This window comes from Mastomys coucha, unplaced genomic scaffold, assembly GCF_008632895.1.
Source record: "Mastomys coucha isolate ucsf_1 unplaced genomic scaffold, UCSF_Mcou_1 pScaffold3, whole genome shotgun sequence".
Taxonomy (NCBI): Eukaryota; Metazoa; Chordata; class Mammalia; order Rodentia; family Muridae; genus Mastomys; species Mastomys coucha.
In genome coordinates, this window is record NW_022196909.1 from 34786962 (window position 1) to 34806060 (window position 19099).

Genomic DNA, 19099 nt, shown 5'->3' on the forward strand with positions numbered 1-19099 from the left:
CTGAGTTCAAGGCCAGCCTGGGCTACAGAGTGAGTTCCAGGACAGCCAGGGTGATCCAGAAAAACCCTATTTTGAAAAACCAAAAAAAGAAAAAAAAAAGAAAAAAAAAAGCTGAAGAGAAAGTGGAGATCTTATTCTAGGATAGAGTCATACTGCATGGAAGGCGTATGGTGACAGTAAATAAAATCTTGATTGAAGTAACATAGCAGTTCTGCTAGAGCCTTCCACCTGAGCCTGTCACCTCTTCATGTGCGCTCATTCATATGTGTGTGTGTGTGTGTGTGTGTGTGTGTGTACACGTGTGCATGCACATGTTGGGGGGTGCATTCATGTGTAGTGTATGCCTACATATTGTTGTGCGTGCCTATATATACATGTGTGGAGGCCAGAGGAAAACATCAGGAATCTGGAAACATCAGGAAACCCCCGGCCCCCACCTTATTTTGTTTTTTTTGAGAAAGGCTCTTGCCCTAAACCTGAAGCTTGCCCTTTCAGCTAGGCCCGTTGGCCAGCAGGTTCCCAGGATCCACCTGTCCGTGCCCCATAGCCTTGAGATCTCAAGCACGAGGCCTCTGCCTGACCTCTGACACTTGTCCTTACACAATTCCGTCTGTCCAGTCCACAACTATGACAGGCAGCCCTCGATTGCGTCCTTCTTCCCAGTCCCTTATTTGCCAAAGATTTAAACTACTTACTGGGTGCCTGTGATGTGTGCGCAGCGATGATAAGAGCGAACACGGTGCACCCAGCACTTTCCAAAGCGGCTTACTGCTAGCTGGAAAGACCCTCTTGAGTTGTGCAATGCTAGGCAGGTCTTTGCACAGCGCCGTCTTGTCCGGGAACGCTATGACCCAAAGATCCCATCTCTGTGAGTACGAGGTGACTCTTCCTGACTGTGTTGCAGAAAGTATTTATTATTGTGCACGTGATTGTGTGTGTGAGTGCAGGGTATGTGCCACAGTACTTGTATGGGCAGTAGAAGGCTTCTAGAAGTCAGTTCTCTCCTTCTGTCATGGGTTCCAGCGATGGAAGTCGAAGTAAGACTATCAGGGATGGCACCACCCTTCAAACCTGGTGAGACATCTCTCCGACCCCTACGCACTCTTGGTTTTCACAGATGCTTTGTGACAGCAGGAAGGCCCGTGTCTCAGAGGACAGGAGAGGTAACCTCAGTTCATAGACAGGAAAGATCAGAGGGAAAGAAGACCACAGGATATTGTTACGTTATTATGCAAGTTAGATAGTTGAAGAACCTTTTAATATATATATATTCCATATTCCTTCCATCTACTGGGCATTCCCTTTTCAAATTGAAAGGTCAACAGTTTGCTGGGGCCACCCTAATGACACATGCATGTCTTCAACAGAGAGAATCAGACCTGACCTCTAGGGGTAAATATATATATATATATATATTTCAAGACAGGGTTTCTCTGTGTATCCCTGGCTGTCCTGGAACTCACTCTGTAGACCAGGCTGGCCTCGAACTCAGAAATCCTCCTGCCTATGCCTCCCAAGTGCTGGGATTAAAGGCATGTGCCACCACCACCTGGCAGAACCTTTTAATATTATATTAGTCAATATCATTCGTATATCATTTTGACCTCTTTACCACTAAACTTGGAATAAAGGGTTGTTTTGTTTTGTTTTTAAGATGGCTAAATTGATGGTGCTAAGACCTGAGCAGGCACTACACACAAGCCTCCAGTACTCTATGCAGTATTCTGTCCATGGGGGCCATGTCTGATTCCTCAGCATTGAGGGTAGGAGCCACACCAAGGAGGCCAGTACATTCTGAGTACCACATAGGAGACCTGCCCTCACTCAGGAAAGGTTCCAGGGCTAACCAGAAGGTCAGGGACTCTGGTGACCGTATCAAGAGAGTCTAATCAGTCTGGCTGGATTCACTGATGGTTTACAGAACAAAATGTGACCAGAGCCAGTCAGCACATCCATCTGTGCTTTCCACTGCCAACTGTGGTCCAGGCATGACCTTTTCATGTGCATAGGTGTTTGGTCTACATGTATGTCTGTGCACTATACACATACCTGCTGCCACACAGGCCAGAAGAGGGCATCAGATCCCCATAAGCTAGAGCTGCAGACAGTTGCGAGCCACTAGGTGGGTGCTGGGAACTAAACCCAGGTCCTCTAGAAGACCATGTAGGTCTCTTTACCTCTGAGTCATCCTTCCACCCACTGGGCATTCCCTTTTCAAATTGAAAGGTCAACAGTTTGCTGGGGCCATCCTAATGACACACGCATGTCTTCAACAGAGAGAACCAGACCTGACCACTAGGGGTGATCTTTTCAGTATGTACCTAGAAATGTTGTGGGCGGGGCCAGTACTCTGCCAGTGTTGTTAGCAACAGAGATGGGACACAGACCCTGGATATGATCATGTCACCTTCTTGAAAAGGATCTACAGTATGTGTGCTGCATATTTGTGTTGGTGTATGTTCAGCTGCACCTGTATTTGTTAGTGAGTGTGTGTGTGTGTGTGTGGTGTGTGTGATGTGGTGTGAAGGGGGTGTATATGTGTAGTATGATGTGTATATGTGTGGTATGGTGTATGTATGTGTGGTGTGATGTATGTGTCTGTGTAAGATGTGTGTATCCATGTGTGTGTGTGTATGTGGTGTGTATGTGGTGTATGTGTAGTGTGTGTGTCTGTGTCTGTGTGTGGTGTGTATGTATGTGGTTTATATGTGTGGTGTGGTATATGTGTGATGTGTAGATGTGGTGCGGTGTACGTGTGTGGTGTGTGTGGTATATAATATATGTGTATGGTATATATGTGGTTGTGTTGGGGGTGTGGCGTATGTGTGTGTGTGTTGTACATTCTGGGGTTAAATGAAAGTCTCCTATTTGCAAAGCAACTACTTTATTGGCTGAGCCATCTCCCATCTCCAGAGAGTAATTGGCTGTCAGTCTAAGAAAGGATTGGTTGTTTTGTGTCAGTTATTGGTTTGAAACAGCCATGCTCTAGGGAGGGAATAGGTAGATTTTCTTTAACTTGAGCAACTATAGCTGGTTCAAGTTTATTCTTTGACAACAGGAACTCACACTGGGCTCCCCAGCTTGACTGTTTCTGTGCCTCTGCCCCTCTGTGGTGGGCTGGTGTGTTTGTTTTTGGTTGGTTGGTTGGTTGTTGGTTGGCTTGGTTTGGTTTGGCTTGGCTTGGCTTGGTTTGGTTGGGTTTGGTTTTTCCTTGAGGTCTCATCATGCAAACCTGGCTGGCCTGGAACTCAGAGAGGTTTGCCTGTCTCTGCCTCTGGAGTCCTGAGGTTAAAGGGATGTACCTCTCCCTCTCCCATCCCCAACCTAGCCCCAAGCTTGTCACATAACCATTTTGTTAGAGAACAGAGTATTCAATCAACACTCACCCAGTCTGTCCATATCATACTCTCTGACCTCACCAGTCATTTCCACCTGTCCACCTCACCGTATCCACCTGTCCGCGCTGCTGATTGGTCCACTTCCTTCTTGTCCTGAACAGCTATGCAGAGAGTAGAGAGCTGATGTAAGACAGGAAGTAGAATGCCTGTTTTCATGTTCAACCAGATATATTAAGACTTAACTCTGAAAAGGGCATTTTTTTTTTATAGAAAAGAGGTTTTTTTTTAAATGTTTTCCAGTTCAAAAGGAAATTTAAATAATGCTTTTACTTCCGTTTAGCATAGCTGTTACTAAAAGTGTACTTACAATGTTTCTTTTTTTTCCCCTGAAACATAATTACAGATGGGCTACACCCCGCTCCATGTGGGCTGTCACTATGGAAACATCAAAATAGTCAATTTTCTGCTGCAGCATTCTGCAAAAGTTAACGCCAAGACAAAGGTAGGCGCCTCCGCCCTCCCGCTTCCTCCCCAGCAAAGCCCTTGGTTTTGTATTCAAGGAAGTGCGAGCCATCCCTCTGTTCTTTCTTCTGCAGAACGGATACACACCACTGCACCAGGCTGCTCAACAGGGCCACACGCATATCATCAACGTCTTGCTCCAGAACAACGCCTCCCCCAATGAACTCACTGTGGTGAGCTGTGGGCCAACACAGCAGGAGTGGAGGAGACGAGGGGCTCTGACATCTTCCCACATTTGGCTCACACGCCAGTCGCTTTTCTGTTATCTTAGATAAGTTGCATAGAGCCTTCAAGGCAAACAGTCTGTGCGTCCCACTGACCCACAGTGTGCGTCGCACTGACCCACAGTGTGTGTCCCACTGACCCACAGTGTGCGTCCCACTGACTGTTCACATAGATTCTGTGTCGTAAAACCACATGTAGCTGCCCAGACGTGGATGGTTAAGAACAGGTGAGCCAGGCTTTTACAAAACCTGGCTATTAGCTGCCTGTCTGTCACTACGACAAAATACTCGAGGGAAGGAACTTAATAGACAGAAAGTCTTTCTTTGGCTGATGGTTGCACAGGTGTCAGTCCATATTACTTGATCCCATGAGGCTGCAGGGAGGTTGACCATTATAGCAGGGACAGCTTACTGAAACTCATGTCACGGCCACCAGGAAGCAAGCAAGGCAGGAGGAGGCTGTAGTCCCAATATATCCTTTAAGGACACACCCCTAGTGACATCCCCAACACACACACACACACCAGTCCCAACCTGCCAGACGCAGCAACATCTTCCAACTCACAGCCTCTGTGACAATTGGAATCCAAACTATAAAATTACAACATTTATACGTTTGCATACAGCAGTTGGGTTGGTGTGATAAGAGACCGGCCTTGCCTTGGTTTCAGGCTGAGTGACCTTGTCCACATTTCCCTGCTTCCAGAATGGGAACACAGCCCTGGCCATCGCCCGGCGCCTTGGCTACATCTCGGTGGTTGACACACTGAAGGTCGTGACAGAGGAAATTATGACCACCACTGTGAGTAATGGATGTTGAACTTACTTACTCTGAAAGCCTAGTTTCCCTGGGCTTTTCTAGAATGTACTTTCTTCCCCCATTTGTCGGCTAAGTACCACATTTTAAAAATACTGTCAATGTAGTAAACCCCTAATTTCTGACATGAGCAAAATTTAAAGTACTGAATATATATATATGTGTGTGTGTATATATATATATACACAACACTGTGTATATATATATATATGTATATATATGTATATATATACATATATATATATATATATATACACACACACATATATATATTCTGTGAAAGTTGCATGTGGAGCTGAAGAGATGGCTCTGTGCAGCCCACCACCTGCCTCAGGTACTGTACAACTGCCATCAACTCCAGCTCCAAGGGATCAGTTGCCCTCTTCTGACCTCTACAGGTACTGCACTCACATGTGCTCACACACATGGGCCCACAGACCCATTAATAAGTAATAAAAGAAAACTTAGGGAAAAAAAATAGTTCTGTAAGTGGATAAAGGATTTTTGATTCTGTGTTCTATCTTGGCATTGTAAAGACTTTGAAGACATTGTGTGAGATTGTTAACCTACCAGATGACCCTATTCCATTAGATATATTTGAAGAACATTTCCGTGTGTGTGTGTGTGTGTGTGTGTGTGTGTGTGTGTTAGGGGTACACACATGCCCCGGCATGGGTGTGAAAGTCACGGGATAACTTGTGGGAGTCAGTTCTGTCTTCCCACCAGGAAGAGGTTCTGGGAACTGAACTCGGGTCATCCACCAGACTTGGCATCAAGTGTCTTTCCAAACTGAGCTGTTGTCCCTGTCCCTACATGTATTTAAACACACACACACACACACACACCCTTCAAATCATTTTAACCCTGTCCAGTGTCTTTGGGACTAAGAGATATTAGGACAGTGGAATTTGGGGATGACATCATCATTTCTCTTTGGCCATCTCCCAATCTAAAAGAACTCATAGTGTTGTGTATAACTTCCTTCGTATATGCAGTACTTTCTATAGAAAGCCGTGGGCTCAGGCTGCCTGCAGCTATGTGCCAGCTGAGTGATGTGGCATTTCACAGGTTTTAGACACCAGAAAGTAAGTCTGCTGAGTAGAAGAGACTGTGTGACTAACCAGACAGAAAATGCTCACTCATCAGGATCTAGTTCTATCATTACCATAAAGTTTAGGAGAAAAATTGTACTCAGCAATTTTTTTAATATTTATTTATTTATTTATTATATGTAAGTACAGCGTAGCTGTTCTCAGAAACACCAGGAGAGGGCGTCAGATCTCATTAAGGATGGTTGTGAGCCACCATGTGGTTGCTGGGATTTGAACTCATAACCTCTGGAAGAGCAGTCAGTGCTCTTAACCACTGAGCCATCTCACCAGCCCCATGTACTCAGCAATTGATACAGCTTTTAAAATCCAAAATCTGTGATTAGGTTCTTTTGGATTTTGTTGTTGTTGTTGTTTGTTTTGTTTTGTTTTGTTTTAAGACAGAGTCATGCTGTGTAGAGCAGGCTAGCATCAAACTCACAGAGATTAGCCTGGTTCTGTCTCCAGAGTAAAAATGCCCACCGTCATGCCTGGCTATTCATAAATTCTTAGAGAAAGGCTACACATATGATACTTTTCTAGCCTTCATATTCTGAATTTCCCAGGTAGCTCTTTCTAGAGACCAAAGGAAAGAGGCAAGCAAGCTGTTTAACAGTAGCCAACAGGAGCCAAGTGGCACGATGCTACAAATATTTGAGTCGTTTAATACATCAGCTTGCAGTTTTAGTGTTAGAAAGGACACTTGTCTGGTAGTTCAAACTATAAATCATAATTGAGTTTCTTACCCATTAGGTGATTTCACAATATTTCTGTGAGATAGACACAAAGGCTTTGTGCTAGAGAGGTGGCTCAGCAGTTAGGTGCTCCAACTGTTCTTCCAGAGGACCAGGGTTCAGTTCCCAGCACCCACACTGGTGGCTCCCAATATCTTGTAACTTTGGCCTCAGGTATTCGGTGACCTCTTCTGGCCTCCACAGCCACCTGTTCACACATATGTATACATACACACACACACACACACACACACACACACACACACATACACATGCTCATGCACATACACGGGCACATAAATAAAATGTTTTAAAGAGTGAAACATTAGAAGCATGATCAGCTAAACTAGAAGGCTGATCAGGTATCTTGGTTGGTAAAGTGCCGGCAAGGCTCTTAGTCTGGAGTCGTAATACATGGCGGCAACCACCCGCCTAGAGTCACAGAACAAGAAGATGGTGCTGCCGCGTTGGGAAGAGCTCAGGCTCCCACCAGAGTCTATGGTAGCAGAGCCACTTCCCTTGTGTGTCATCACTAAGCTTGCTTGGCAGACGATAATGCTTGCTAAAAGCAAGGTCCACACTGCCCCAGGAAGCCAACATGGCCTCCATACAAACTGTTAAGTGCCCACTGTGGCCAGCAGAGAAGCCAGTCTCGAGGAATGAGTCCAACCTCCTGGTACTTGAGACTTTATTGCAAACTCAGACACCACCTTCTCAGCCCTGCTCTAGTGCTTATCATATATAAGCATCTATAATATAGAAGGAACATAAGTTCCCTGAGATGAGAGGGATGTGATTTTGTTTGGTGTCTATAATCTTAGATAGAGCTGCTCAGTCCCCACCACACTCCTTAGCCATTGTTTCTGTAAACAGATTCTCCCGCACAGGCCAGTGTACGATGTAGCAATCTTGAGAAAGAAAGTTACTAAGTGCCTCTGCTGTCAAGCCTGCAGGAGGAAGGCAGCAGCAGAAGCAAAGCTTCAGAAGAGATGAATCCTCCTTTAATGGCCTTGAAATTGTATTCCTCTTGATTATGGTGCTTAAAATACTCAGTGGCTCTGGAAGCCACCCTCGGGGTCACACAGAGCATCCAGATGTCCGCTGCTAACACCTTGCTCGGCATCAAGGAGCCAGGACTCCTTCGAGAAACAGCTGGATACAAGACTAGAGGAGGAAGGACAAGGTGGGCCTGGGATGTCCTCTCTTGCTCCAGAGTCAGTGTTTCAGTTTGCCGGCTGCTGCTGTGATAAAACACGGCCCAGAAGCAACTTTTGGAGCAGCCATCTCAGCTTATGGATTATTCCTATAACGTGGACAGGGTACGCTTCATCCCTGAGAGAAGCCAGGACAGGAAGTCACAACAGGGCCCTGGAGGCAGGGACTGGAGCACAGGCCATGGAGGAACACCGCTTACTGGCTCCCTCCCCGTGGCTTGCTCAGTTACAAGTATTTTTCTACAACCCAGGGCCACCTGCCCAGGAGTGGCACCAATCCCCAGTGAGCTGGGCCCCTTCCACATCAGTCACTGATCAAGAGGATTACCTACACACACACACACACACACACACACACACACACACACACACACACACACACACACACACACACACCCCTAACTACAGGCCAATCCGATAGGAGTAAGTTTCCAGTTGAGGTTCCCTCTTTCTAGGTTTGTGTCAAGTTGATGAGAACTAACCAACACAGCAAGAGCAGGCACCACCATCACTACCAAAGTTAAATGACATATATGAATACCATGGAGGGGTCGGGAGGGAGTCACACAAGTCAGTAGGAAAAGTTCAGGATGTCCAAGGCTGGAACACTTTGACCAGAACTAAATCAAAGAGTACTTAACACATAGTTCAAAGGATGAAGCAAATATTTCTAAGCCCATACCAGTGTAAGCAAACAGCTGAATATGTGGGAAAGAATGTGCAGGCTACTGAGAGAGAAGAAGCACAGAGAGTGTACAGGGCCCGCGGGCCATCATCAGAACACTGCCTCAGGTCCTACGTGAATCCTGAGAGCAGAGGTGGGTGCAACTTCTCCCCTGGCAAAGGATTCCAGATAACTTGCAAAAATTCTTCATTCTCAAGGAAGCATTGAACCTAATTCCCTACAGCCCAAATAGGAGCTGACATGGTGGTCTCCCCCCCAAACACAAATGCACAAGAGCAGTACCAGGCAAAGGAGAACAGAGAGAGCCAGGTTCGAAGGAGAAAACCGGCGGATTCTGCCTCAGCCAGAAGGGTCAAGAGTCACAGTTGCTAGGATGTTGGATGGTGAGCAAGCTAGGGAGCGTCCCCTCCACAGCCTTCCTTCTCCAGAGCAATCACAAAAGAAAAAGAAAACGGGAGGCAGATGCCTCTATAAACAACTGACTGATGCAGCCCAGGCCCCTCAAGGTCCTTCTTCCGTGCGAAAGAAAGGTCGAGAATCCTAAGAACCAAGGACAGCCCAGAGAGCCGTGACCACATAGATAGAATGTGCTCAGTGTGGGACCAACGTCATGGAAGGGCCGCTTTAACCCAAACTCTGCTACTGATGTATATTGACATTAGTACAAAATGACAAATGTTCTGTACTAAGAAGCGATATTATGATGAGAGGTTTAGTATGGGATATACGGGGATTTTCTGTATAATTTTAGAGTCTATAAAACTAACTGAAAGTTTCTTTCAAGGATGTGATCAATTTCAGTATTATATACTGAGAGAGGCACAAAAATGGTTTATTTCCACATAACAACTGAGCATAGGAGTGTTGTTTACCAAAAAAAGAAAAAAATTATCAATAAGAAACTGAATTGATAGTCTTTCTTAGTTTCAACTTCTGGACGCTTTTCAGGTTTTTTTTTTTTAAGACTTATTTATGTTTTGTGTGTGTGTGTGTGTGTGTGTGTGTGTGTGTGTGTGTTTGTGTGTGTGTGTGTAGGTGCTTTACTCGAATATGTATCTGTGCACCAGTCAGAAGAGGGCTTCTGATCCCCTGGAACTGGACTTAAAGTGTTGTGAGCCGCCATTTGGCTGCTGAGGGCCTAACCCAGGGCCTTTGACAGGGGAGCAAGTTCTTTCAACCACTGGGGATCTCTCCAGACCCCTGCTTCCAGCTTTTTAACTTAAACAATACAGATGCTGTCTTTTGAATGGACATAGTTTGTGACGTTAGAAAGTCAGCAAATAGTAGACTGTAGTCCGAACGGCATTGCCCTGGAGCACACTGCCCTGGAGCACACTGTACTTGAATGAAGGGTGTTAGAAGCTAAGATGATCCTCCAAACGAGTTGCCTCTAAAATCTTCCGGATGAATATAATTATAAAATATGCATAACTTCTACCACTGTAGTGTTTTTGCTGTATCCTATCTGTGACGTGGACACAGAGTGGAGAAAAGGAAGAACGTGAGGGACTTGGCCCCAGCGATAATGACAAATCCCTACCTTCTCCCGTGTCCCCTGATGGGATGTGATATTCGGTTTTTCTGGCACAGACAAGCACAGCAGTGCCTTCCTTTCGTCCTCTGAAAAGCCTTGTTAGCTTTGCCCCTGGAGTCTTCCACCTTGTACTAATCTGTAGGGCATTTCTGAGCCTCCCCCCATGCTGCTTAAGAGAGATTCATGTTGTGTATAAAGCCTTCTGAGTTCTTCATTTCATAGGGTATAAATGAATCAAATCGGAAAGAAATGACTAGTCTCCTTAAAAAGTCCTTTCACACTGAAGTAACTGGTTTCGTTGTTGTTGTTGTTGTTCCCAGACCATCACGGAGAAGCACAAAATGAATGTCCCAGAAACGATGAATGAAGTCCTCGATATGTCAGATGATGAAGGTACGGCAGTATCCTCAAGGGGTCGCCATGGTGATGAGTGAGCGTGGCTCTGTTGCCTCCTGAAGAAAGTCCGTCCCAAACGTGTTTGGGGGAGGGAGAGGATGTTTAGATGCTGGGTTGTGTCGTTCGGGATGAGTATTTTCATACACTCTTATTATCACTTCAATCATGCAGTAAGGAAAGCCAGCGCCCCCGAAAAGCTCAGTGATGGGGAATATATCTCGGACGGTGAAGAAGGTATTCACACCTCTCTCGTGGGATGAGCCGTAATCTCCCAACTCCAGCCCTCCTTTCTATTCTCTGAAAAGTAACCCTTCCTTGAGTTACTAACTTCTCATGTCATTTCGAGAATTAATTTTGTGTGTGTGGAGGGGGGTCATTTAACGGCTCACCCCGGGTCCTATCTATCCTCTTTCAGACCTGATTTCTTAAGCCCCCTTCCCACCATTAAGCAGAACATAATGTCACTAACTATGATGGTCACTCTGTTGTCTCTATCAAGCAGAAAACTGAAGTTTTATTGTTTATGTCTGAATCTAAACTGGGGTAGCTTATTCTTCGTAGTTGTTTTGTTCCTCTTTTTTTTTTTTTTTTAGTATAAAAGGCAGTCTTACAGGTTGTAGAGCGAATGCCTGGTCAGTGCACTGTGCAATAAAATGAGCTTTTGACTCTGGGACTGTGCATGAGAACTCAGCCTGAGTCAAACCACTCCCACACTGTAGATTTTCAACAGTGGCTTGGTAAAGAGATTGATACATGGTAAGGCTGTATTTCATGTGCTCAATAAAGCTAAAGCTTTCTGCTTGATTCAAAAGAATGATATTCTCGACCACATCATTCATATGTATATGTTTGTGTGTATACATGTGAATATACACATATATACACATACACACATACATATGACATGTTTGAAAGATCTGTTAGAAAAGTACCATTTGTATGAGTGAGTAAATATTGGAAGGATGGCAAATTTTGGAGCTTTGCTGAAATAATGAAATGTTTCCTATATTGAATGTATGCATATTTATTTTGTTTGTTTGTTTGTGTTGAGACAGGGTTTCTCTGTGTAGCCTTTCTTGGCTGTCCTGGAACTCATTCTGTAGACTAGGCTGCACTCAAACTCAGAGGTCTAACTTCTGCCTCTGCCTCCCAAGTATACCACTACTGCCCAACCTCTATATTTACTTTTTCAAAATTTGAGACAGTCTCTGACTATGTGGCCTTGACTGTCCTGGAACTCCTCATATAGACCAGGCTGACCTTGAACTTAAAATATCAACCTGCCTCTGTCTCCCTAGTTCTGACAGTAATGGCATGTGCTACCATGCTCTTGACTTTTTAAATTGATTGATTGATTGATTGATTGAATCAGTTCATCTTTTAAATAATTTTCTTCCTCAATGCTCCCCTGTCCCACCCCCTTACATAGTCCTTTTTCCTGCTTGTATCAGTCTTAGCAGGATTTTAATTTTATCTGTCCCTTCTTTGACTTGCACAAATTCACTGGGAGTGTAAGTAGTGAGAAAAATCTACCTGATGCCAAGCGGCCATAGCCTTGGTAACATCCCCTAGCCACTTAGACTGGCACACGGAGACGTGATGGTGGCTGGATGGGCACACGCACAGGAAGGGCAACCCTGCAGTTGCGTCACGACTCTTGACTGTCTAGCATGATTGGTTTTAACACTTTGATTTTTACAGGCTTCTGTCTCAGTTGTGCGTCTACCTCTCTTTTCTCTCCCACTGGGTGTCCGTTGTATCCTTGTAAGAGGACCCGTGTCTCTCCATCCCATGCTATTACAGTACATTTTCTTGTCACGTTTCAGAGTAATTTCTCCTGTGCACGTAACATGGTTTAAAAAAAAAAACCAGAATTCAAAGTTTGTTTCCCAAGTGAAATTCACAAGAAATACAGTATGACATCCATTGATAGATCTTTTTCTGCTCTTTTAACAAAACATCCAAGGTTACCACCGTGATGAAAGGCTGAGTTTGAATGGACTGTGTAATAGCTTTGTATATATGGATCAGTTATCAAATAACTTCGAAGCAAGAGAAAGTGGAATCTCTAAACTTTAATTCACTTAATAAAGTAGAAATGGCAGTCATTTCCTTTATATTTGCAAACTTGAGATTCAGAGTGGCTTATAATTATCACTTTGCCTTTCTTTAAACAATTTGTTTTGTCCTCTGAGGGTATGTCAATGGGTTGTTGGAGTCATCTGGATTTTGATTTTATAATGTTGTAGAACTAGCTACTGCCAAATGTCCTGAGAGTCAGTCTACTTGAGCATCCCTGGAGCTAGATTTTATGCTAGAACATTCTTTGCCCAAATGTCTCAAATGCCCTCTCCAGTTTGAATAAACTTTAAAAGTTTATTCAGCTGCCTTCAATCCTCAGTGCTCAGGAGATAGAGGCAGGCATTGGGATCTCTATGAGTTCGAGGCCAGCCTGGTCTACAGAGCAAGTTTCAGGACAGTCAGGGCTAACCAGAGAAACCCTGTCACAAAAAAAAAAAAAACAAAACCAACCAACCAAGCAAATAAAAATTAAATTAAATTAAAGTTCCCCACTTCCTTAAACTCCAACTTCTAGCTAGCAATTCTGGCTCTGATCTATTTGGCCAGGCAGATACATACATTGGGTTAATTATTTAAAATTAAAATCTGCTCTCCCATGCCCTTCAAGGATTTGAAATATCTTAAAAATCATATTTAATTATTGTATTGTGGGAGGGATGTGATGTGGGCATGGGGAAATGATTGCAGGGGAGGGCAGGATGACCAGGGGGCATGATGTATGTATGTGTCTGTGTGTTTGTGTATGTGTCTGTGTGACTGTGTGTCTGTGAGTGTGTGTCTGTGTGTGTCTGTGAGTCTGTGTGTGAGTCTGTGTGGGTGTCTGTGTGTATGTGTGTGTCTGTGTGTCCGTGTGTCTGTGTGTATCTGTTTGTATGTGTCTGTATGTGGTGTGTCTGTGTCTGTGTCCGTGTGTCTGTGTGTGTCCGTGTGTCCATGTGTCTGTGTGTGTGTCTGTGTGCTGTGTGTGTCTGTGTGTGTATGTGTGTGTCTGTGTGTGTCCATGTGTCTGTGTGTCCGTGTGTGTGTGTCTGTGTGTATGTATGTGTCTGTGTGTATGTATGTGTCTGTGTCTGTGTGTGTGTATGTGTGTGTCTGTGTGTATATGTGTGTGTCTGTGTGTATGTGTGTGTGTCTGTGTGTGTCCATGTGTCTGTGTGTCCGTGTGTGTGTGTGTCTGTGTGTATGTATGTGTCTGTGTATGTGTTTGTGTATGTGTGTGTCTGTGTGTATATGTGTGTGTCTGTGTGTATATGTGTGTGTCTGTGTCTGTGTGCATGTGTCTGTATGTGTGTCTGTGTATGTGTGTCTGTATGTGTGTGTATGTGTGTGTCTCTGTGTGTGTATGTATGTGTATTGTGTGTGTGGTATGTGTGTCTGTGTATATGTGTGTCTGTGTGTGTGATATGTGTATGTCTGTATGTCTATGTGTGTGGTGTGTGTGTATGTGTGTATCTGTATGTCTGTGTGTGTGGTGTATGTGTTATGTAGATCAGGGAGACTTTGGGTAGTGAGCTGGGTAGGGGGCCAAAGGGACTGTGGACATCGCAGCAGTCTCTGCATCCCACCCCACCCCCCACCCCCACCATATCCATTGCCTTACATAGACCTTTCAAGTGCATAAGAATCATCATCTTTATTCTATCGCCACTCAGATTCTTACAGTTTGCAAATGAGTCTGGTAGTTGAAAATAAAGGCAAGAGAAAGAGAAAAAGGAACAAGGAAGAAAAACAAAAGGAAATGACGGAGGGGGAGAAGGAGAAAGAGAGGGAGATGGTGGAGGGAGAGAAGAGAGAGGGGTTGGAAGGAAGAAAAGAAGTTGAAGTCAAGATCAAGGTCCAAGGTGTTTTCTAGTTTGGGTCGGTGGAGTGGCCACAAGGGGTGGAGCTGTCATAGGGGGTGGAGCTGTCATGGGGTGGAGCTGTCATAGGGGTGGAGCTGTCATAGGGAGTGGGGCTGTTACAGGGGTGGAGCTGTCATAGGGGGTGGAGCTGTCATAGGGGGTGGCATGGTCACAGGGTGGAATGGTCACAGGGGATGGAGTGGTCACAGGGGGTGGAGCTATCACAAGAGGTGGAGCGTTCACAGGGGGTGGAGTGGAGTTGGAGTGGGGCTCCATAGTAGCTCTGGCTAAGCTTGGACCTTAATTGTAAATTCCTGTAATGTGCATATTTTTGCAAATTGGAAAACAAAATGCCAATGTTATTTTAGCTTGCCGAATTCTAGCGAGATGGAGTATAATAACATTTAAAGAAGAATAGATGGCACACAATGGGAAATGGAATCAAGCCATGCAAAATAGAAACCAGACAGCAGCTGCAGAGAAACTGATCCAGGTCAGGAGGCCACAACCCTGGAAGGAAGGAGGATCTAGCTGAAGTTGCTTACATTTTGATCGAGCCGTGAAATCTCTGCCAGGATTGAATGCAGACAGTAAATACTGGGAGAAAAAGAAAAGCTAATGCATGTGTAGTAGAAATAGTTACCAAGAAGGGTGAGAGTAAGATACAAGAAAGCTATTCTAGCACTTGGTAGGCAGAGGCAGGTGGATCTCTGTGAGATCAAGTTCAAGGCCAGCCTGGTCTACATAGACGTCCAGGATAGTCAGAAGTACCTGGAAAACCTTGTCTTAGAAAAATAGCAATAGAAAGATACAATAAATCAATAAAATCTAAGAAATGGTACCTTGGTCAGTGAGGAAATCATTCAGAATCATTCGGCTCATTCTTGGACCAGGAACATTCAGCCAGTTAAAGTCTGTGTTATTCACACTGTTTATTTGTTTTTAAAAGTGTATGGTAAACAGGTTCACAGAGAAAGAACTAGCCAGGCCATTCAATGTGAGGACCTAGAGTTTGGATCCCTAGAACCGCATAAATGCCAAGTGGGTATGGCATCTCCCTGTAATCCCAGACCTGACCAGGGAGTCAGATACATGGCACCCCTAGGCAAACAGGCTAGCTGTACAAGACATGCCCAAGGCCTCTGATTTCTGTTGAGTCCTGGCCTCAGTGAGTCAGGTGGAGAGCAACTCAGGAAGACTTCTAATATCACCCTCAGAGCTACACACACATGTGACCCACACACATGCAAAACCAAGTGTGTATAAAAGAGAGAGAACAAATCGTCTTCTTCAAAAAGGAGTGCATTTATGGGCTGGGGAAATAGGCTAGGGAGATGGGCTAGGGAGATGGGCTGGGGAGATGGGCTAGGGAGATGGGCTGGGGAGATGGGCTAGGGAGATGGGCTGGGGAGATGGGCTAGGGAGATGGTTTAGCAGTTAAATTGTTTGCCTGCGTGCCTGAGGGTTTGCCCAGTTCAGATCCCCAGAGCTCACAAGCAAGTATGAGAGCCTAACTGTAAATCCAGTGCTTACAGGGCAGACTCAGGAGACCCCCCGAGTCAACTGGACAGCTGGGCCACCTTACAACAATAAATAAGGTGACCAGGATACAAGGAAGACTCCTGGTGCCCTCCCCCCACACATACATACACACACACACACACCCTACACCATACACACATTCACATACAGCATGCAGCACACACACATACACACATACCACATACATATTCATACACACCACATACATATTCATACACACATTCACACACATCACACACACCACACATAGCCCACCGCACACCATATACACAACACCCACACCCACACACCACACATACTCTGCCCACATACCATACTCATAGCACACACACACATTCACACACAGCACACACAGCACACACACACACACACACACACACACACACACACAGCACACATACCCCACCCATATACCATACCCACAGCACACATACAGCACAAACACCACACACACATACATACACATATACACACCTGTGGCAAAGCTAATAATATCACAGGCAATAATATTTTTAAAAGAATTTAATGACATGACAATAGAAATAAGCCTATCTTAGTACGAAGACTAAGCAGGCCAAGGTGCGTGGTCAAAGACAGTTAAGTGTAGACATAGTTTTGGGTAGATTTTAAGAGCTCAAGCAAAGAATTTTCTAAAATTTGTAGTGGGGGGGTGTTGTTGTGGCTTGACAGCAAGCACCTTCACCCCCTGAGCCATGTCTCTGGCCCTCAGAGAAAGGACTTTTTGTAAGCCTACTAGAATACTCTCACTCAGGAGAGAGTGAATACAATTTGACTTGGCATAATCCAAAATGAAAGGAGGGAGTCTGAGGGACCGGTCTGGGAAGTGTGAGGCTGGCTCTCGGCCAACCAGGAACGGTCCTGCTTGCCCAATCTCTCTGGTAATCCTAATGGAGATACAGAACCAGTATGTGAGTGGCTTTCTGAGCCTGGAAGGGAGCCAGAAAGATTAGCTAACTTCGGGGGAGGTAGAAGGAGGGCGGGATGTGGTGTCACTGTTGATAGGACCAGTGGGAACTGTTCCTACCCAAACTTCTAGCATTTCGGGAATACCCTGTGGACAGTGTCTCTCCACATTTTTCCTGGGGTTTCTCTGCTTACCTTTCAAACGGACATTCATTAGCTGCTCCTGTGTCCCGGATGTGAGCTCAAAACAATGACTCTGAAAAGCTAGAAGGAAGGACCCAGTCTCTGCTTCATGTCAGATGCTGTGATAAAAATTCCCTTGCAAAAGTAACGTAAAGGTGAGAAGGTTTGCTTGTGCTGGCAGTTCCAGGTTTCTGTCCACTGAGCCAAGCCATCAGGCGCTCGAAGCAGCCGGTCCCCTTACTTCAGAAAGTCAGGACAGTGATGGCACACATACACACGGGTGCTCAATGGTCTTTCTCTGTTCTTTTAAAGTTCTATTTTGCTTTGCTTTCTGTGGATATACGTGTGTGAACATGTGCCCCACAGTGGCCAGAAGAGAACTTTGATTCCCTGTGGAGCTGGAATTACAGGTTTAGGAGCTGCCTACCATGAGTGCTGGCAACCAACGCTGGGCCCTGGGCTAGAGCAGCCAGTACCTTTAACCTCTGAGCCATCTCTCCAGCCCCTGAATCGTGTCTTAGAACTAGAATTGTTGATTGATTTTTTTTTTTACCTCTACTATCTGCTTTTCCAACTCTGTGCCTTTCCACTTAGACCCTCACAGATAATTAATCTGTCACACCCTAAGGGTGCGCCTCCAAAACATCGTGTCTTGCAAGCTTCTTCACCTACCGTAGAGCCCATCACCCCTTCAGGAGCTGAAAAGTCTCCCTTTTCTCACGTTCATATCCAACAATCACGAGCTCATGTCTACTCTGTTTCTGCATCCTCCAGGCCTCTCAAGTCTGCCTTCTCCTCTCCACTGTCACCAGCTCACAAGCTTCCCTGTGGTGGGATCCAGCAGGTGCCTCTTGTGTAGCTGTCCATGTCTGTTCTTACCCCATAGGCTTAGCTATAAATTAACATTTATTTCTATTCATTCAGAACTAGATTGAATGAGACTGAGGCTAAGATTTATTTATTCAGCTTTACCACAATTACTGGGGGAATTACCCCTAGCCTATTTTCTTTCTTCTCTTTAATGTATATGAGTACACTGCCGCTGTCTTCAGACACACCAGAAGAGAGCATCAGATCCCATCAGAGATGGTTGTGAGCCACCATGTGGGTCCTAGGGATTGAACTCAGGACCTCTGGAAGAGCAGTCAGTGCTCTTACACTGAGCCATCTCTCCAGCACCCCTAATCTATTTTCTAACACTAGACTGGCTACTTCCCTAGCTGTGGTCCCCAAGTACTTGCTGTTCGAGTCTCACCTTGGTTATTTCTGCTCCATCCCTTGGGCACCTGCTCTTGGTCCACTACATCTAATGGAGACCTCACGTTTTCTCCATCTTCTTTCTTCTTCTTTCCTCTTCTCCTTTCTCCTCCTCCTCTCTCTTCCTACTCCCTTTCTCTTCAAGGTCCCCCTACCTGTGACCCCCAAGCCCAGTAACCGAAGCCCTGCCTACCTCTGTTCTCCCCAGTCATTGGCTGTAGGCACTTTTACTTAACCAATAGCTTTAAATTGGGAAGCAAGGTTTATACAACAAAGGCGATGTGTATGTGAGAAGTTGGGGGCAACCAAATCTTGGGGTACAGAATTTAGCATTTTGAATACACAGCAGCACCAGATAACCCTCCAATACTCAGCTGTGCGCCCAGCTCTAGAGAAGTCCTTACAACTCTACAGGTGCATCATTGCTTCTGCTTCCCAGCTGGGCCCTCCTGAGCTTACATTCCTGTTGTTGGGTAATCGCAACATATCCATTTGTGTAACACCTCACCAAGTGCTGACAATAACCCAGGTCTCTGCCCTGCTGTTGATGGCAATGTGGGTTCTTTCCAGCTTGAAGCTATTGCAAGGACAACTTCTTGGTACCCTCTTGGTACCTGTAGGTGTTTGCCACAATAGAGAATAGATCTATAGATCCAGCTGTGGAGTTGTAGGTTATAGAAAGGCAGCCAAGCCGGGCGGTGGTGGTGCACGCCTTTAA

General features: G+C 45.2%; 1 protein-coding gene across 43 annotated transcripts in view; it reads left to right on the top strand.

The window, feature by feature from the left end:
• The window catches only part of Ank3 (ankyrin 3), a 642120-nt gene that overhangs the window by 506278 nt on the left and 116743 nt on the right, over positions 1–19099 (top strand). For 34 of the 43 annotated variants that reach the window (XM_031347661.1, XM_031347659.1, XM_031347665.1 and 31 more), the window contains 5 exons: positions 3742–3840; positions 3935–4033; positions 4791–4886; positions 10477–10549; positions 10724–10786. In XM_031347661.1, coding sequence (XP_031203521.1) covers positions 3742–3840; positions 3935–4033; positions 4791–4886; positions 10477–10549; positions 10724–10786 — 430 coding nt within the window. The remainder of the gene's footprint in view (positions 1–3741; positions 3841–3934; positions 4034–4790; positions 4887–10476; positions 10550–10723; positions 10787–19099) is intronic. The other 9 variants (XM_031347699.1, XM_031347668.1, XM_031347667.1 and 6 more) reach the window with 1 other exon arrangement.